The sequence below is a fragment of the Hemibagrus wyckioides genome, linkage group LG25 (genome assembly GCF_019097595.1).
Source record: "Hemibagrus wyckioides isolate EC202008001 linkage group LG25, SWU_Hwy_1.0, whole genome shotgun sequence".
Taxonomy (NCBI): domain Eukaryota; kingdom Metazoa; phylum Chordata; class Actinopteri; order Siluriformes; family Bagridae; genus Hemibagrus; species Hemibagrus wyckioides.
The window spans coordinates 16,796,243-16,817,407 of record NC_080734.1 but is presented as its reverse complement, the minus strand read 5'-3'; the positions used below and the strand labels follow the sequence as shown (position 1 = coordinate 16,817,407).

Below are 21,165 nucleotides of genomic sequence, written 5' to 3'. Positions count from 1 at the left end.
TATGCATTGAGAAAAAATTAGTAAAGCCATCATGGCTTCTCTATTGTTAGCCAAACATCCCGAGGCACCTCATCCTCCACAACACCATTCTCATACACCGCAACCATTTAAGGCCAGTTGTGGTAAAGAGAACTTTAAATATCTCTTATGAATTTAATATTAATTTCAAATTTCCTAAATGTTGATATTTTGCTTTATGATTTGTTTCGTTGTAGACAATCAGCAAGTGTGAAAAAAAAAAAACTTTAGCAAAGGTCAGGGTGACAAAGTCCAGGGAAAAATTATACAGAAACCCAGAACTGCTGGAGGAGTACAGAAGAGGGAGGTTAGGAGAGAGAGAGAGAGAGAGAGAGAGAGAGAGAGAGAGTGTGAGAAAGAGAGAGAGGTTAGGTTTGGGGATGTTACAGCAGGTGTAATTAGCAATAAACACCCTACAGTGTTAGGAAATGTACATGAGAGTATACACACACACACACACACACACACAACCCTTTAGCCACTACTATAACAGGACTTTGGTGCTCGGCTGAGTGTACTGGTCATACTGTGGGAAATTCCCGCCACACAACGGCATGTAGGTCGTGTGATTCTTAATGTGACAGCAGCCTAATAAATTTGCTGCACAATTTCGTTATAATTTAGTAATTTATTTACATAATGAATAAACAGTTATTTGTTCTTCTGTTAGTAATTTGTTTGTTTGTTTTATTTTCTTGTTTACTTTACTTTTCAATTCATTTCAAAGACTAAAATTACTAAATTTTATTATTATTATTTTTTTAAATTTTTTTAAATTATTAAAACTCTACCCCACCCCACAACTTCAGGCCCAGTATAGAACACACACACACACACACACAGACACACGGACACACACACACACACACAAACATAGTAAGCATCAAGTCTATACTATATGATGACGTATACATAAAATGTTTTTCCCCCATATTATGAGACTAATTTAATGTAATGCTTTCTTTCCGCTTCCAGGAATCAAAAACGAAAACGAACTGGCAAAATAAAGAAAACTGAAGAGCTGACTAAGAAGCAACATGAAAAGAAAGAAGGACAGCGGTCAGTTATTTTTTAGTGCCATGGTAAAATGGTTCATGTTTTTTTAGGCACACGTTGAAATGTTGTCCTGTTTATTCCTGTTTTAATGTTTTTCTTAATTTTTTTTTATTTTTGGCTTTTGTATTTTTGAAGCACTACACAATAAAACTGTTTTGAACTTGAATGCATGATTGTGCAAATATTATTTGTTTCTTTCTGCATTATCTCAGACTAGTATACAAGTCTCAGAACAAATCTCAGACGAGTATACTTATTATCATTACCGAAATAATTAACCTCATTACCAAAACCTGTATATCATTACCGAAACTCATGTTTTTTAGATGTTAATTTAATTTATAGAAATATAGTACTTTGAATTTAAATGCATGTGCAGAATCTTAAAATGATGTTCTTTCAGGTTTGTTATGTCATTTTGAAAAAAAATGTCAGGTTTCTTCAAAATATAAAGAAAAAATGGTTGTAAATTGTGGACGGTGTTGCGGTAATGAGAGAAATCAGTCAAAATTTTAAAAAAATTGTTAAATTAAAAATAAATATTATTTCAGAACTTCAATCTAGCCATGGGGGTCACAGTCCAATGACTTCTGTGCCGGTCCCAAGCCCGGATAAATAGAGAGGGTTGTGTCAGGAAGGGCATCCGGCGTAAAACATTGCCAAATTTAACCATGTGAATCGTCAGTACTCTAAATTTCATACCGGATCGGTCGAGGCCCGGGTTAACAATGACCACCATCAGCGCCGTTGACCTACAGGGCGCTGGTGGAAATTGGGCTACTGTTGGTCGAAGAAATAGAGGAGGGAGGAGAGTGCGTAGACAGAGAAAGAAGAGGAAAGGTAAGAGTGTAGGACTGAGAATAGGAACTCTGAATGTTGGTACTATGACAGGGAAAGGTAGAGAGCTGGCTGATATGATGGAGAGAAGGAAGGTGGATATACTGTGTGTACAAGAGACCAGGTGGAAGGGTAGCAAGGCTCGTAGTATAAGAGCAGGATTCAAGCTGTTTTATTATGGTGTGGATAGTAAGAGAAATGGGGTAGGTGTGGTCCTGAAGGAGGAGTTTGTGAGGAATGTTCTGGAGGTGATGAGAGTGTCGGACAGGGTGATGAGTCTGAAGTTGGAGATTGAAGGGGTGATGTTGAATGTTGTTAGTGGTTATGCCCCACAGGTAGATTGCGAGTTAGAGGAGAAAGAGAGATTCTGGAGTGAATTAGATGAGGTGATAGAGAGTATTCCAACAGGTGAGAGAGTGGTGATAGGAGCAGATTTTAATGGACATGTTGGTGAGGGGAACACAGGTGATGAGGAGGTGATGGGCAAGTTTGGAGTTAAGGAAAGGAACCTTGAAGGACAGATGGTAGTGGACTTTGCTAGGAGGATGGACATGGCTGTGGTTAACACTTATTTTCAGAAGAGGGAGGAGCATAGAGTGACTTACAAGAGTGGAGGTAGGAGCACACAGGTAGACTACATTCTATGTAGAAGAGGCAATCTGAAAGAGATTAGTGACTGTAAAGTGGTAGTGGGAGAGAGTGTAGCCAGACAGCATAGGATGGTGGTGTGTAGGATGAATTTGATGGTCTGTAAGCAGAGGTCAAAGATAGAGATGGAGAAGAAAACCAAGTGGTGGAAGCTGAAAAAGGAGGAATGTTGTGAGGAATTTAGACAGAAGTTGAGGCAGGCTCTGGGTGGTCAGGTAGTGCTGCCAGATGACTGGGAAACTACAGCAGAAGTGATCAGGGAGACAGGAAGAAAGCTGCTGGGTGTGTCATCTGGAAGGAGGAAAGAAGATAAGGAGACTTGGAATGGGGAAGTTCAGGATAGTATTCAGAGGAAGAGGTTAGCCAAGAAGAAGTAGGACATGGACAGGACTGAAGAGAATAGACAGGAATACAAGGAGTTACAGCACAGAGTGAAGAGGGAGGTGTCTAAGGCCAAGCAGAAGGTGTATGATGAGTTGAACACTAGGTTAGACACTAGAGAAGGAGAGAAGGACTTGTACAGGTTAGCTAGGCAGAGGGATCGAGATGGGAAGGATGTGCGGCAAGTTAGCGTTATTAAGGATAGAGATGGAAAGGTGCTCACAATTGAGGAGAGTGTACAGAGGAGATGGAAGGAGTACTTTGAAGAACTGATGAATGAGGAAAATGAGAGGGAAGAAAGAGTAGAAGGGGTGAACTCTGGAACAGAAAGTAGATAAGATTAGAAAGGATGAGGTCAGGAAGGCTTTGAAGAGGATGAAAAGTGGAAAGGCAGTTGGTCCTGATGACATCCTGGTGGAGGTCTGGAAGTGTCTAGGAGAGGTGGCAGTGGAATTTTTAACTAGTTTGTTTAACAGGGTTTTAGAGAGTGAGAAGATGCCTGAGGAATGGAGAAGTGTATTAGTGCCGATCTTTAAGAATAAGGGTGACTTGCAGAGTTGCAGCAACTATAGGGGGATAAAGTTGATGAGCCAAACAATGAAGCTATGGGAAAGAGTAGTGGAAGCTAGGTTAAGGAAGGTAGTGGAAATTTGTGAGCAGCAGTATGGCTTCATGCCCAGAAAGAGCACAACAGATGCAATTTTTGCTCTGAGAATGTTGATGGAGAAGTATAGGGATGGTCAGAAAGAGTTGCACTGTGTTTGTAGACTTCGAGAAAGCATATGACAGGGTGCCAAGAGAAGAGCTGTGGTACTGTATGAGGAAGTCAGGAGTAGCAGAGAAGTATGTCAGAGTGGTGCAAGACATGTGTGAGAGGAGCAGGACAGTGGTGAGGTGTGCTGTAGGTCAGACAGAGGAGTTCAAAGTGGAGGTGGGACTGCATCAGGGATCGGCTCTGAGCCCCTTCCTTTTGCTATGGTGATGGACCAGTTGTCAGAGGAGGTTAGACCGGAGTCTCCTTGGACAATGATGTTTGCAGATGACATTGTGATCTGTAGTGAGAGCAGGGAGCTGGTGGAGGAAAACCTGGAGAGGTGAAGGTTTGCGCTGGAGAGAAGAGGAATGAAAGCCAGTCGTAGTAAGACTGAGTACATGTGTGTGAATGACAGGGAGGGAAGTGGAACAGTAAGATTACAGGGTGAAGAGGTGAAGAAGGTACAGGAGTTTAAGTACTTGGGGTCAACAGTCCAGAGTAATGGAGAGTGTGGGAAAGAGGTAAAGAAGCGAGTGCAGGCAGGTTGGAATGGGTGGAGAAAGGTGTCGGGAGTTCTGTGTGATAGAAAAATTTCAGCGAGAATCAAGGGGAAGGTGTACAAGACAGTGGTGAGACTGGCCATGCTGTATGGTTTAGAGTCAGTGTCACTGAGACAGAGACAGGAGTCAGAGCTGGAGGTAGCAGAGCTGAAGATGTTGAGGTTCTCTTTGAGAGAGGACAGGTTAAGATGGTTTGGACATGTTCAGAGGAGGGAGAGTGAGTATATTGGTAGGAGAATGTTGGACATGGAGCTGCCAGGCAGGAGGAAAAGAGGAAGGCCAAAGAGGAGGTATATGGATGTAATAAATGAGGATATGAAGCTAGTGGGTGTAAGTGTTGAGGATGCAGAAGATAGGGATAGGTGGAGAGAGATGATTCGCTGTGGAGACCCCTGAAGGGAAAAGCTGAAAGAAGTAGATTATTTCAGAACTTCAAGTAACTGTGCATGACTATTAATAATCCATTTTTAAAACTGTGAAAATGTATTTGCTTTTCTATCAGTGTTAATGTTTTCACAGTGTAATGAGATTTTTTAGGACTTATTTTGGAAATTATGTTCAAAAAGGTGTTAAATGGTAAGTAAAAGTTTTTAAATTAATGTTCACAGATACTCCAGACTTTGTTACTAATGTCTGTTTTAAAATTTTCATGTTTGAAATTTTTAAAACCATGATTTCGTGAGAATCACCCATATAATTGCTCAAAAGAGAAATATAAAGATGTTTGTTGTCTAACTATGTCTCATTTTTCTTTTTTTTAATCTGTCTACTTGATAGATACTCTCGTCCACAGGAAGCTGCACTCGAGGTGGACTATATCCCTTATATGGATTCCATGGCACAGAAAATCAGTGTGCATCCCAACCTCTTGTGGTTGTTCCTGACTGATCCTAGTTTGGGTTTTAGGGTTCTGTTCGGTCCCTGCACACCGTACCAGTTTCGGCTGAGTGGGCCGGGTCGCTGGGACAGGGCTCGTCAGGCCATCCTCATCCAGTGGGAGTGCGTAACCCAGCCATTCAAGACACGCCCCATTCCAGAGGATAAAACTTCTACACTACGCTACTGGCTCGGTCTGGCAGGAGGGGTGATGCTGATTTTTGCTCTCATTTACTTGCAGAAGAGAAATAAACCTTTCTTCTGTATATAGTATGACCTTCATAGCATAGTCTGCTCTAGAGATTTGCATTAACTAGAATGAGTTCTACTCAGTAATTGTCACTTGAAAATGGTAATGCTCCACAAATAAAAATCATGTGAATGATTTAGAAAGCTGTAGCAAGACCATTGGTGAACACGATTTTTAGTCTTGCCACATGTTGAATTGAGGACTGGACTTGGACTCATCATTTTAAAACATCCAAATTGCTGGTCTTAAACCAATTAACTGTGCTGATATTGGTATATCACCAAAATAAAGCCTGGACTGGTAAAATCTGCATAGCAACATATAGACTACAGTAATATTATATGTAGAAAGTGCTCTACTGTATAGTACTGTATTCTACAAAAGTGGCAAGTATTATCTGTCAACTGTATAACTACAACAAAATATCCACTGTTGTGATCTAAAAAAATGTGAGCCATACATTTTATATGAACTGTTTGTTAAATATTGTGTTTTTCATGAAAAATGTAGTAAAATTGGAAAATGGTCAGCTTACACTTTGATCTAGTCACTATACAGTACACCAGTGCCCTCTTACACAGAAACTGCACATTATCACAGCAGACTTATCTTATCAGATTCACGTTATAAAAATCAGACATCTGACAAGCACTGATTCAGAGAAAATCTAGATGAAAGGGCGCTCTGGAGGTATACAAGCAAGAATTACATAAAAGTAAATGAAGAAGGAAAGAAATATGACTGCAATAAGGGCTTGGGTTAAAAACAGACCATATTAAAATATTAAAGGTAACTTAAAGAACAAAGGTAACTGAAGATCAATGCATGTTTTGTAATTACTAACCATGTCTCCTGAGCAGGGTTTGGTTTGTTATACATGCAGTATGTATAGGGACTTCAATAATCATGGAGCCCTGTTTATTGTGCTCTTCTATCCTGATCATGAAATTCTATTCAAATTTATGTTTTACCTCAAACATTTCTTCCAGAATATTCACTGGTATGTGAAATAAACCTAAATTGCATTCACAAAATGGCTGCAGAAAGTAGCTGACTGTATAGTTCATTTTTCTGTAGAGGGAAATACATCTCCCATAAATTTCATGTCTGTATGTTAACTGATCAAAAACAAATGTATTTTGTATGCTGTAATTCTCAGACAGGGAATATGCAATTGTATTCAGTTCAGTTGCATCTGGTGTAACAATGCTACTGAGAGGCATTGACTGCAACTTTGCAACTAGTAGTTTTAATTTTTTATCTTGGACATTGTTGTGAGAGGTTTGTGCATCTCAGCATGACAGTCAAACAAAGCAATGAAAACTTGTTTACATATGTATACTGTCATAATTCCTTATACACCAATCAGCCAAAACAGCCATGACCACTTAAGTATTTTGAAGTTGTCAAAATTTTAAATATGTGGCTGTAGCAGAAGGCAGGTTATTTGCCAAAGGGCTGGAGAGCAATACAATAATTAGTGTCTGCAGGCAACAGTGAAGCATACTGGAGGTTCCTTGTGAGTTTGGACCTGCATTTCTACAAATGGAGCTGGAGATTTGGTCAGGATTAATGGTGTCCTCAATGCTGAGAAATACAGGCAGAATACTTATCCAGAATGCAGTACCATCAAGGTGGTGTCTGATTGGCCCCAAATTTATTCTGCAGCTGGACAACAACCCCAAACATACAGCCACTGTCATTAAGGACTATCTTCTGAAGAACAAGGAATCCTGGAAGTGATGTTTCGGCCTCCACAGAGCCCTGATCTCAACAACTTGCCTAAACCTTTTGCACAGTATAGTATATAGTCCACTTTATTAGGAGCACTTGACAACTAATAACACTATCATTGTGGAAGCAGCACAAAGCATGGAACTCGAAGCTTCAATATTTGAATAAATATATAAACCTGCCTTATATTTGAGCATAAACCTAAAGACTTGCATGTGATTGTAGGACTGATTAACTGACTGTCACAGTATATGAATGTTCTTAAATGAATGACAGAAAAAGTTTCTGTCTCATCACGTTTCTTCCCCTCCAGGAGAATATGAGGAGATACGAATTATAAATCCACTCATATGTGCTGTTGATTGGTGTATAATGTAAAAATATTTTTTGTTGATGTCAAAAAAATACATGCAGCAAAAAATGTCAAATTTTTAAAAGTGATATGTGAGTGTGTTGGTTATACATGTGAAATGATAGTGAGTATTTTCTAAAATAAATACAGAAATGACTGATTTTTGTTCCTTTGGGTAGGAGAGTGTCTTGTAGAAATGCACTAAACATAAGAGCTAAGGGCTTTTGCATTACAATGTCTCATATTTTGTGTTAATATGGGTGAGTAAAGGTTAGATTGGATAAACATTTGCACATATATTGCGTATTTATTTTTCAAACCTAACTTTCACTTGATAAGTGACTGCATTTGAGTTATATATTTACTACTGATGATACAAATTGTACAATCCATGCAGCTTTGATGTGAGCAGTTTTTCAGTTACATTTCCATTTTAGATAAAAATAAAAAATATGCTGATGTGTGAACATTGTTTCAATTTGCAAGGTTATTTGTGTCTTATTTGCTAAAAAAAAATTCAACAATTCTGATCAGCCAGGCAAATAGTATTCTCTCTCTCTCTCTCTCTCTGTATTGTCCCTTTTTTATAACAGAACACAACACACAAGTGTTATCAGGTAAAAGGTAATTCATTTATAGTTTTTTAACCATTTCTATGAATATGACTTTAATATAAACATGTTGTGTTTACATGTGAGTGGGTGTTATAAACTGATTTAATGACATCATAACTTGCACTGAGTTTTGGGCTCTCACACTGCTGATTAAATTATGTATGTTTCAGCTTGAACAGAAAACAGTTTACTGTTAAAGCACATTAAGTAATATGATTAATGTGCTAAGTGCTAATTTTTCCCTCAAAATATCTCCACTTTTTAGTCCTGCAGTTTTTGAGATAATGAAACTGGAGAAGCCACACCTTTTGGAAAAGGTTAGTGTGTGTACAGTGTTTTGATCTGATTCCCATTTGAAGTGCGTTTTTTTTCCATGGGCATGAATGGAAATAGACATACCAGACATGAAACTTGTTTCAGTATGTATGTTGCACAAATCAGTTAATCAGTTGTGTGTATAAGTGATATCCCTGATTTTCAGATCCACAGACGTGAAACTTGTCCACCGTACTCATTTCTAATTTACAGTATTGTGCTAATTCCTATAATAAAATATAAAAGCTAAGTTTGGGAACTAGTCGTAGGATTATTGTCTCATCTTCACGATAAAGAGTTGTTGATACTGGTCAGAAACATGTTGAGACCTGCCAATCAAGTCTACCTGGTTGTTTAATAAAAAGGAAACATGCCTGTCGTCTGCCAATCAGGTTTCAGCAGGCATTTGGTTGGTTTTAAAAGTGAGAGATTGTTGAAACTTGAAGGGTTGGTTCCATCAGTGACGCAGAAAAGACTGCTTCATTATCGTTCAGATTTGTTGTAATTTGAATAATATGCAAACTGATGTGGATAAGTTGAAATGCTCAGACATCCACTTAAAGCATGGTAGGAACCACCTGCAATACCACAGGCACCACCTGGTAGTGACTTCTTAGTCTCATCACTGTGTTTATATAATTTATTTATTAATTATGCATTTTTATAGGGTGCATTTAATACAAAAGAACTAATGTCTTATAATTAAGATATATAGTGTACACTGTTTAACTGTTTAATAATATATAATAACATAATAATAACAGTTTAAAAATGTTAAACAGAAGATTGGATGAAGATAAAAGTCCTATTAAAACACCTTCCTGTTGACTGTGCAGTCTCTTTACCTCCTTCTACTATTCAGCTTTGGCCCTATGTCCTCTGAACTATGTCCAGTGTTGGACCTGGAAGTTTGGCAATTTGTTGCTTTTATGGGAACGAGTCATTTTGCTATCTACAAACTCAGTATAGGAATATGTATGTAACACTGATCATTTAATCAATTATGTGTATAAATGATATTCCTGATTTTCAGATCCACAGTATGGCTCGGCGTGTTGCTGTGAACGGAGGAGGAACCTCTGGCTTCTTTAGTATAACCCTTGCTTTCTTAAAGACAGTTGGTACATGACCAGATAGTATGGATCCGTTGATGACTGTATTGATAAGGGGTAGGAGGCCAGGTGAGATGGTCTGGAGCATAGTGGAAGGGATTGGATCCAGTGGGCAGGTGGTAGGATTGCAGAACTGGATGATTTGCAAAACCTCTTCTGCTGCTATGGTTGAGAGATGCTTCAATGAAGGAGTAGCTGAGTCCTGACGGTGTAATGTAGATGAAGTTAGAAATAAACCTTTCTTCAGTTTATAGTATTTGTAATTTATTTGCATTTATGTAGAATGTGTTCTACTCAGTAATTGTTGCTTGTTTGAATGATACACAAAGCTAAATTTCTAGCATGTGACCACTGAAGAATTGAAAGTTTTTTTTATTTTTACCATTTTGGTTCGAGGACATGACTTTGGTCATTTTAAACCATTCAAATTGTTGGTTATAAACAGATTAGCTGTGCTTATATTGGTATATCACCAAAATGAGATGACTGCCTGGACTGATAAAATGTGCATAACAACAGATGGGCTGCAGTAATATCAGATGTACAAGATGATCTACTGTATTAACAGATCCTATATAAAAAGACCAGTGAGTGTAGATACAATGTAGGTGTAGATGAAAAAAGTGGCAGGTATGGTTACCTGTCAACTGCATAACTACAACGAAATACCCACTAAGTGTTCCCAAGAGATGTAAAGCATACATTTTATTTAAAATGTGAAAATGGTCATCTTACACTTTGGCCTAGTCACTATACAGTACACCAGTGCCCTCTTACACAGAAAGTGCACATTATCACAGCAGACTTATCTTGTCCGATTCACATGTTATAAAATTAGACACTATAATCTGGCAGGCACTGATTCAGAGAAAATCTAGATGAAAGGGCGCTCTGATAAATGAAGAAGAAATGACTATGACTGCAGTGAGGGCTTGGGTTACAAACAGACCATGTTAAAATATTAAAGGTAACTTAAAGAACATAGGTAACTGAAAGACCAAGGCATGTTCTGTAATTAATAACCATGTCTCCTGAGTAGAGTTCGATTTGTTATACAATAAATTTAACAGTTCAGCTGTTAAATTTAAACACTGTGTACATATACTCTTGACAGCTTTCAGTACACTCATACTTGGGATCTCGGTCTTCCAAGTTCATCAGAATTCAACAATTTAATTCAATTCAATTCAATTTTATTTGTATAGCGCTGTTAACAATGGACATTGTCTAAAAGCAGCTTTACAGAACATAACAAACATAGTACAAAAATCCTAGATGTTAGACAAAATCATCCCCAGTTGTGGAGACTGTGGCAAGGAAAAACTCCCTTAGATGGTATGAGAAAGAAAGCTTGAGAGGAACCAGACTCAAAAGGGAACCCATCCTCATATGACTGCAGTAAGTAGCACTTCTTATCACAATGAGTTTTACTCTACTGGATATACAAGTGTTTTCTTTAGATCAGTCAACATGCAGGCGTATTCACTTGTCAAGAAGAAAACAGTTCTTGAATTTAAAACATTGTCTATAGAGTTTTGTGGAGGAAAATGCACATCTCTCATAACAATTGTACATCTGTATATTAATTGATCAAAAGAAAATGGTTGTATTCAGTATAATGCAATTCTCATAACAGTCAAAGAATATGCAGTTGTATTTAACACAACACACATAACTTTGTGTGGTTACTCACAACATTCATATCACCATTCTAAATTTACTAAAAATGTTTTTAATGAGATATGTGTGTTTCTATGAATAAGATGAACCAGTATATGAAGTACCTTGCAATGCTCTACTCACACCAGAGCTGTGGGGATTGTGCTGTTGTTACACTATAGAATGAAAAGAATTTGAACTTAAGACTTTTAAGACAGTCACATGGACTTGTCAGGCAGACCTTGTGTTTCCATGTAGGAATTACGAGTTTGTTTAAGGGCGGGGTTTAAATCGTTTGGCCAATCAAACAGCACCATATTCTTGGCGCTGCCCTTTCGCAGTCTAGGAAGTTTCACAAAAACAGTTGGTGTGTAATTTTTGAAGGATATCTTTCCTTGATATCTCGGCAGTAATGTAAGTCTGTGTCTCAAATCCAGTCTTTCTCATTGCTATTTATTTACTCGGTGTAGTTGTATTAAATGCACAGCGCTAAATAAATCGGGGTTACACTGATGTCAACAACAAGAATAAAGAGGAACATACTTAGAATAATCTAGCTGCATAAGTGTACGCACCCCTAAACTGATACTTTCTTCTCTTGATTTTATTACACAACTCGGATTCTTTGCACATCTCCATTTGGCAATATTTTCCGATCTTTGTTTCTTGTAGATCCACCAGATTTTAAGAGCATCTCTTGTGCACAGCCCAAATCAGATCACATACAGATTGATCTGGGTTCTGGCAAACTCATTCATAAATCATTGATCTACTTTGGGTTAAGCTTTTATTCTTTATTAAGTAATTGCTTTGTTGAGGTGTATGATTTGGCTGCAGCTTATAGTAGACACCTAAAGGTTGTGCAATAAAATCGACTGGTATTTGAAGCTATTTATGGAGAAAATAAATAGCTTACCTGGAGAAAGGCCCGGATTCTTGTTGAAGAAAAGCAGCCCTAGAGCATGATGCTGTGGCACTGTGGATATGCTGTTCCTTTGGTGATGTGTTGTTTTTACACCAAAATAACTTTTTGATATTGTGGTAATTAGTAGAATTGCTCTCATCAGATAACACAGGGTTTCCATGTAGCTTCCATACTCTGAGGTCCTGACGTGAATACGAGAGGTTGTTGCAGGACTAGTCAGATATTCTTACAGATCCTTTAATGTTGCAGGAAGTCTCTTGGCAGCCTCCATGGTAGGTTTTTTGCCTCATAAACATTATAAACACCAATAACACTATTTTCTAGACTCTCACGGTACTCCATATTTATTATTTACTGCCAGGTTGCACATGTGTACTGTGAAGTAAATGCTGATGTAAATATGGTTAAATCCTAAATATGGTAAAATCCTACAGAAACAGCTGGGATTAATCCGAATAATTTTACTGATAACAGCTGTCTGATAATTACTTTTGAACATGAGAGTGAATGTAATCAGTTCATTCTAAGCAGAGTAACATCCATGATTATTAAAGGGTATGCAAGCTTATGTATCCAGGTTATTGTATTTAGAATAAATAAATAAAATTTCTCATTTATTCAGCTGGGCAGTTGAGGGATAAGGGCCTTGATCAAGGGTCCAGCAGTGCCAGGGGTGTTCATGGGGTTCGAGCTCAACTGAAATCAATCTTCTAATCCACAATCCAACATCTACACCACCGATCTGCCATTTTAGCAGAGCAGTGTACAAAGTTCACAAATTGTATGTATAAACTTGCAAAGTGTATTAGACATCCCTTATGACATTTTACTGTGCACAATAATAAGAACAATCTACATATTGTTACCAGCATCTGTTTTCAGACTGATGAATGAACTTACTTCATTGCAAGCAACTTTGAGGAATGCTCTAGCACAGTGCTTCCCAAACTGTGTAGAATAAAAGCTTAACCCAAAGTAGATCAATGATTTATGAATGAGTTTGCCAGAACCCAGCTCAATCTGTATGTGATCTGATTTGGGCTGTGCACAAGAGATGCTCTTAAAATCTGGTGGAGCTACAAGAAACAAAGATCGGAAAATATTGGCAAATTGAGATGTGCAAAGAATCCGAGTTGTGTAATAAAGTATCAGTTTAGCGGTGCGTACACTTATGCAGCTAGATTATCCTAAGTATTGTTGGTGGGCCGTAGCAGTATTGCAGGGGGGCCGTAGCTAGGCTTAATCAAAATATTACCCCTCTGAAGTTTGGGAAGCTCTTCTCTAGCATGATCATGAAAGACTGAAACTAAATAGTCATCATCATAAAGGCTTTAATTCTAAATCCGATTGTCTGCATGTAGAAGAAGCAGTATGGCTCGGCGAGTTGCTGTGATCGGAGGAGGAAGCTCTGGACTGACCTGCATTAAGTGTTGCTTGGATGAAGGTCTGGAGCCAGTGTGCTTCGAAAGCAGTGATGACATTGGAGGACTCTGGAGGTTTAAGGTTGGATGAAGCTTCAATGTCTATTATGTTTTAATGAATATATAAATATGTCCTACATTTAAGCATAAACTTAAAACATGCATGTGACTGAAAGATTAAGACACAGAAACCTTGTCTTCACATACTTTCCCCATCCAGGAGAATCCTGAGTCTGACAGGGCCAGCATCTATCATTCAGTGATCATCAACACCTCAAAGGAAATGATGTGTTTCAGCGATTTCCCCATTCCAGCCCATTTCCCAAACTACATGCACAATTCTTACATTATGGACTACTTTCACATGTATGCTGATCACTTCCAGCTCAGGCGCTATATCCGCTTGCAGGTCAGCAGGCAATTAGTGCAACTTTATTACTAACCTTCTCCAGCCATTTGATTAAATACTGTGTTAAACTTGGACCATAGTTTATGTTTCATTAACTGTTAATGTCTTACAGGTTATGTATATTGCACATGTTTTAAAGTCTGGAAAAGAAACTGCCCTTCTCTTACTGCAGATATGTGTATATGTTTCAGACGAAAGTACTTAATGTCAATCAAAGACCAGATTTTGCTCAGTCTGGTCAGTGGGACATTGAGACAGAAGACCAGGATGGGAAGAGAGAGAAACATGTGTTTGATGCTGTGTTTGTCTGCACCGGACACCACTGTCACCCTAATCTTCCTCTGAAAGATTTTCCAGGTACAGCATCAAAAGTCTTTAATGAGCAGTATTTGAAACATACATGAAGCCATAGTTGACATACTGAAGCCAGTTGGCATAGTAGATTATGTTACTGTTTTAACAACTGCAGGTTATCAGTTGGCAAGGGCAATGTTAATATTATTATATAATTGCTACAGTATCCACATTATACTAAACTGTGGAATTTGTTTATTTATTAATTGTGCAAATTGAAAAGGCTGGTTCAAATGTATGTGTATTTTAAGTTAATTTTTTTACAGGTCTACCTTAAGAGCAGAATAGCATCTTTTTCACTTGTGCTTGATTTAGGAATATATAGAATATGTAGATTAAGATATTTCTACTAAAAACTGCAAAATACTGGTGTGGGAATTAAAATATAAAACAGATTATCTGGTGTACCATGCCTTCATACATCTGGTCAAAAAGATCACATCAGCTATTTACCTCTTATCCCTACAATCTCCCCTTATTTTTTAGTCACTCATCTCGTAGCTATGATTTTTATGTGGCGCAGCCCAGTGTTACACCTCATTCCTCTCCTTCTTGCATGCTGTGCAGGGCTCGACTGTTTGCGATTCTTTGACATGGAAAAACAACTGAAATATCAAATAGGAGTGTAAGGACAGACAACTACAGCAGTCTTACAGCACCGAAAAGTTCATTGACACTCGTGCACAGACATCATGATGCGCACTCAGCGTCATGACAATTGGCAGCGTTTCACGTGGCTCTGATCTCAATCACTTTTACTTAAATGGGTTGCTTTAAAAGCTTTATTTGATAATTCACCTTTTTTTTAAAAAAAATTTATCTATATCTCATTCGATATGCTTTTCAGTTTAATCAAGACAAATGATTTTTTTAATTTATAAAGCCATATTGTTAAAAGTTTTGGGAAACATGACCCAAGCTTTCAGAAAAGTTACTGAACAGCTTTAGTCATCTGAAGGACAATTACCTCGAAAGGTTTACTGTCAAGCCTTGCTGGGATAATATTCTAACTTAATATTTCTGTTCAGTTAATTTACTCACTAATAACACTGACATTATGGGACCAGCATAGAGTAGTTGAGGAAAGTGGTCAATGAAAGAGGAAAGAGTGAGCTAAAGATATGGTTACAAAGTCCACGTGCAAATGTTTGCACATGTGTCGTAAGCTCAATATTCACAGCTCGGTATTATTGGCATAAGCCAGGGAGATAGCTGAACAGTTTGCTGGACTTTCACTTGTTACACATAAAAGATGTCTTTGCATTAGCTTGTCATTAGCTGTTTCTGTGAGAGTGGAAAGAAATGCACACTTTAGGTTCATTACTGTGAGGACTGCTTTCCTTCCAGCTATCACCATGATACCACTCACTTTCCTGATTAACAACATTATTCACACCAATTCTTGTTCAGCTAAGCCCAGTAGTGCCCAGTTTTGCTTGCCCCTTGCTCTGCACTCACTTTAATCTGTAATGCACCAGCATGCCTTTCTCTTTTGAGCAACATCAGGTCTGAATGATTGTATAGCCATCTCTTTCATTTCTCTGTCCCTTATATGAAATGATGTTTACCATCCTGAGCATTGATAAGAGAATTGCCTGTTCCAATTATTATATGGAAAATATTGAACTGCAGCCTTCCCTCAGTCTCTGTGTTGGCTGTTGCTAGGACACTGACAACTTTTCCTTACAGGTTAGGTCTCATAAGGGTACCTAACCTCTGCAGATTACTGTAATCTGTCAGAACCTACTGGGCATCTACCAGCCCTGGAGTCTGTTACCCAGATGAACAGGTTCTGCTTAAGTCTTTTGAAAGCTCAGCTCTCATCTCCATGATTAAGACAGGACTGACTTCATCCACCATTGCATTAGTTAGGAAGCACATCTCCCATCTACACAAACTCTTGGAGCATAGGATTATACAAGAGTCTAACTGGTCCTGTACAGGGTCACAGAGAACAAGGGACACCCTGGAAAGCGTTTGCAAGACAAACATGCTAACCACTAAGCCACCTTGGAGGTGCAGCAAAATTCTAAGAAGATGGATGGATGGATACGATGGATGGATGGATGGATGGATGGATGGATGGATGGAAGGATGAATGGATGGATGGATGGATGGATGGATGGATGAAAGGATGGATGGATGGATGCACCTCCAACACTAACATTATTGAAAGAAAGCCTGAAAAAAATCTTATGAACACATTTCTGTCTACACTCTTTTACCTCATATTCATATCATTTTTTATCCCTCTTACTGCTATTAATTGTCTTTATGCTTCCCATACAGTTACACAGATGTCTCAGCTCTACTTTTTTCAGCAATCACAGTCTAGTTTTTTAGTTATTGATTGACATTGTATATAATATAGTGTGGCAAATCCTGAAATGAGTAACTCATGGGAGTCAAATGCAGAAGTGAACAACTGAGCCACATCAGCAAATACGGTTTCTTCAGATGATGTATTAGGTGTTAAATAAAACAGATTTAAATACATTTAGATATTGTCATTAAAAATATTCGTACTTTACTTCAGGTATAAACACTTTCAAGGGGAAATACTTCCACAGTCGTGACTATAAGACTGCAGATGAATGGCGGAACAAGAGAGTGGTTGTGATTGGAATTGGTAATTCAGGAGGCGACATTGCTGTGGAGCTCAGCAGGGTGACCAAACAGGTGGGTAAAACACTTCTACAATGCTTGTGTCCTTCAACAGAAATAATTTCAAATGCGGCATCTGAATCTTGTATCCTGACTTTTAGTTTTACCAGTAGTACTGTAGGTTGGCTTTTCTGGCAGACTTCATGGAGGCTTATTGGTTCTGAGCTGCATAGTTTCCAAAAGAAGGAAAAAAATGAAGGACAGTGTTTGTAATTGACTAGGATAATGATTGCTAAAGGAAAATTTGTGAGTGCTAGTGGCATTCAAATGTGACGTTTTATTTAATGTATTCTCCTAATCATATTGGATAGCTCATATTGGTAAGATACTCATATTAGAATGTAATGCTTTATGTCTAAACCCATGATGATAAAATTTGCAAACCAATTGAGTGACAATGAAACAATGAAATCAGAGCACATGTAGTTATGTTATAATATTGTAATAATTAATCCTGCCTGCCATTCAGGTTTTCCTGAGCACTCGGAGAGGCTCCTGGATCCTGAATCGTGTAGGAACAAAAGGCATTCCAATAGATATGATTTTTACCAGGGCATTTCAATTGGCCATGGGTAATCTGCCCTTTGGGTTCTTATGCAACATACGAGAGAAGAGGATCAATGAGAGATTTAACCATGAAATGTATGGGCTGAAGCCGAAACACAGGTACATTGACAAATCACTTTAAATGCTTACATTTTATTTGCATTTCATAATAGTGTTACACCATTTGCAGTTCATTAAATTTAGAAGAAGGAAAAGCCTTTATTATCGCCACACATACATTACAGCACAGTGGAATTCTTCCTTCACATATCCCAGCTTGTGGAAGTTAGCTATAATGCAACATCCCTGGAGCAAAGAAGGGCCTTGCTCAGTTGCCCAACAGTGGCAGTTTGGCAGTGCTGGGGCTTAAACCCTGACCTTCCATAAGCAACCCAGAGCCTTAACCACTTGATCTACCATTGCCCCCAACAGAAACAGAAACAGCCTTTATTTGTCACATATACATTACAGCACAGTGAAATTCTTTCTTCGCATATCCCATCCTTGGAGGTTGGGGTCAGAGCGCAGGGTCAGCCATGATACGGCGCCCCTGGAGCAGAGAGGGTTAAGGGCCTTGCTCAAGGGCCCAACAGTGGCAACTTGGCGGTGCTTGGGGCTTGAACCCCTGATCTTCCGGTCAACGACCCAGAGCCCTAACCACTTGAGCCACCACTGCACAACAAATTGCACTGGAGACTAAAATTTAAACATGGCTCCTTTGTTAAACAGCACTTTTCTATCTTGTTTTGCTAAACCCATTGTGTACAGTTAATACCTGATCATTTCTGAGCTATTATACTATAAAATTAGGCATTTCTTGAATGTCTATGGATGGATGTCCTACAGAGTTAACTAAGCACATTTCCTTGTCACATTCTTACAGATTGCTCAGCCAGCACCCTACGGTAAATGATGATCTGCCAAATCGACTCATTTCTGGCACCATCAAGGTGAAGCCAAATGTGGGTGAATTCCGTGGCTCCAGTGTCATCTTTGAGGATGGGACCATTGAGGACGACATTGACCTGGTGGTGTTTGCCACAGGCTACACTTTCTCTTTTCCCTTCCTGCAAAGCCGTGTGGTCTCAGTCACAGAGAACAAGGCACAGCTCTACAAGTATATGTTCCCTCCATGCCTTGAAAAATCCACTCTGGCCATCATTGGCCTCATCCAACCTTTGGGAGCCATCATGCCCATCTCTGAGATGCAGGCTCGCTGGGCCACGCGTGTCTTCAAAGGTAAGCAAGTTTAAAGCTTCAAAGTAACATGTTTACATGTTTCCTGGGCATTATCTTGCAGGGCATTCACTTTTCTGTAATCATCATGGTGTTTTTTAGCTTTTTATGAATGTGCCTTTTTTATAGACAGAACTTTTTTTCTTGACCATCTGACATGTACCCAGAAACTCTAGGTATATGAATAATGTTTTTTTAATGTTGCCATACAGGGACTTGTAAGCTTCCATCAACAAGCAACATGCTGAAAGACATTAAAGCGAAGGAAGATCGTATGGCAAAGAGGTAATATCCAATTTGTCTGCAGAAAACTCTCTTGAAATAAAAGGATTAATTAAAGACATTATTTTTAAAGAGGATAACAGAGTACTGAGGATAATATGGTACTCTGTCTTTTCTTATTTAGGTATGTAACCTCCCAGAGACATACCATCCAGGTAGATTACCTCCCCTACATGGATGAGCTGGCCACACAAATAGGTGTGCGTCCCAACCTCCTGTGGCTGTTCCTGCGTGATCCTGTTTTGTGGTTTAGAGTTTTGTTCGGTCCCATCACACCTTACCAGTTTCGGCTATTTGGGCCGGGTCAGTGGGCCGGGGCTCGTCAGGCCATCCTCACCCAGTGGGAGCGTGTAACCCAGCCATTCAAGACACGCTGTGTCCCTATGCAGGAGTCACATCACTCCCATCTTCCTCTCCTCCTGTCTGTGTCTGCTGCTGCTCTACTGTCGACTGTCTACTTTACCAGGTCCAACATGCCTAGTTTCCTCCCAGACATCACGTCCTTCCTGGAGAGGCTACAATCTTACCTGCCTCTACCTATGTTGAGGCAGTGATCACTAATGCAGTGATTTATTTCAAAACAGCTCATAGAGTGGTTTACATGCAGAAGGCGTATATATATTAGTTTTTTTTTTTTTTTTTTTAAACCTTTATGGGTAGAGAAAGTGAAATTGTTTTAACAGTTCTAAAGTTTTTTAAAGCCTTATCATGGGATACATGATTCTCACTCTAAATATCTAAATCCACACGTTCCACTCGATTGGAGACTTGTGTCTTTGACTGCAAGTAACAGTTACACATTATAATGGTAGTTTACTGTATATGCCTTACCTTCAATTCTGCAGGTGCTAATTTTTAATGTAACAATACCCTTTTATAATTTTTAATTATTTTGTAATTTGCATAAAATTATCTGTCTTGTGATTTTTTTTTTTTTTTAATTGAGTTAATCATGCAACATATTTTCTACTGAATACCAGATAAGCTGGCTTTCTCACACGGTTATGAATATCAATAACACTATAAAATAATCATTTCATTTTAATGATTGAATATATGTATTTCATTTTTTCCATTTTGTACCACATTTGAAATGCTGGTGTTATAGGAAAAAAGCATGTTATGATTCTGTATATTTTCACTAAATGCTTTACTAATTGTATTAGCCATTGTTGTAGTTTGATACTTTGATATACTGAGCATATTAATTGTTGAAATTCTGAATCAATTGTTGCACATGAATACATGCAGATATTTCAGTGGAGCTTGACTATGAGGCCTGTAAATCTTCCTTGCATGTTCACTATTCTTATATCATTTGCTTGGACTTTTTCCTGGTCGGTTTAAATTGTGTTTTGGGGAGGTAGACTCATGTAAACCTGACATTCTAAATAAATTATTTAATGGCCCTGAGCAAAAACACTGGTGGTTGTGTTTGTTCTGAAAAACTGGACAATCAACAGGTTCAAATTTAATAAAAATAACATATAAAAAAACTGTAAGAACTAATATAAAAATCGATAGCTTTGTCCATGACTCAATGTACTCTTACACAGTAAATATAACGTCCAACTATCAGCAATCACATAAGAAAAAACTGTACTTGCCTAAATATCTTTATTAAATCTTTTTAAATGTGTGCAGTCAGTTTTCATTTTTAAATATTAAACAAGCACCACTGTCCACTTTGGTCCACAATAATCACCTCCCAGTCCATCAGATTCAGAATTTTGGTAAGTTAGAGGTGGATACTGGCCCCATCTGCTGGTCAAATACATGTAAATACTTGTAAAAGGGAATTCTGTGTTACAAAATCTGCACACTATAACTGATATTCACACAAATCCAGAGGGAACTATATTGCTCATCTTAGCCTTTCATGGCTTAGCTTCCTCTTCAGAGTGTATCCTCACCTTGAGACCTTGAGACTCTAGATCCACCAGCAACAGTGCCCAGGATAAAGAGGTCACAGTATGAATGAATAAATGAATGTAGAAGTAATATTATATTTAATATTATATTTAGTAATAATGATATTTTAATCAGTATTGATTTAGTTTGTGATCAGAGCTTTTTTGTTTGCTATGAACAGATTTTTATGTCTGGTGACAGGTTATATAGTTGTGCAAATATCAAAAAGTGACATTTGATCAGTTTTGTTG

General features: G+C 38.3%; 1 protein-coding gene across 1 annotated transcript; it reads left to right on the top strand.

Annotated features, from left to right (window-relative positions):
* The first annotated feature begins 11,459 nt into the window (after positions 1 to 11,459).
* Positions 11,460 to 20,439, top strand: LOC131346312 (flavin-containing monooxygenase 5-like). The gene is made up of 9 exons (XM_058379777.1): positions 11,460 to 11,580; positions 13,453 to 13,594; positions 13,733 to 13,921; positions 14,113 to 14,278; positions 16,812 to 16,954; positions 17,409 to 17,605; positions 18,369 to 18,724; positions 18,934 to 19,006; positions 19,128 to 20,439. Exons 2-9 carry the CDS (start codon positions 13,463 to 13,465, stop codon positions 19,555 to 19,557), a joined length of 1,686 nt encoding a protein of 561 aa, XP_058235760.1. The 5' UTR covers positions 11,460 to 11,580; positions 13,453 to 13,462; the 3' UTR covers positions 19,558 to 20,439.
* Positions 20,440 to 21,165: the final 726 nt, after the last annotated feature.

What these genes read in the sequence shown, in the direction of transcription:
- LOC131346312 (XM_058379777.1), top strand. Translation starts at nt 13,463, where the DNA reads ATGGCTCGGCGAGTTGCTGTGATCGGAGGAGGAAGCTCTGGACTGACC. An exon ending in TCCTCTGAAAGATTTTCCAG is followed by an intron (nt 14,279 to 16,811) that starts GTACAGCATCAA and finishes ACTTTACTTCAG; the next exon opens with GTATAAACACTTTCAAGGGG. An exon ending in GAAGATCGTATGGCAAAGAG is followed by an intron (nt 19,007 to 19,127) that starts GTAATATCCAAT and finishes TTTCTTATTTAG; the next exon opens with GTATGTAACCTCCCAGAGAC.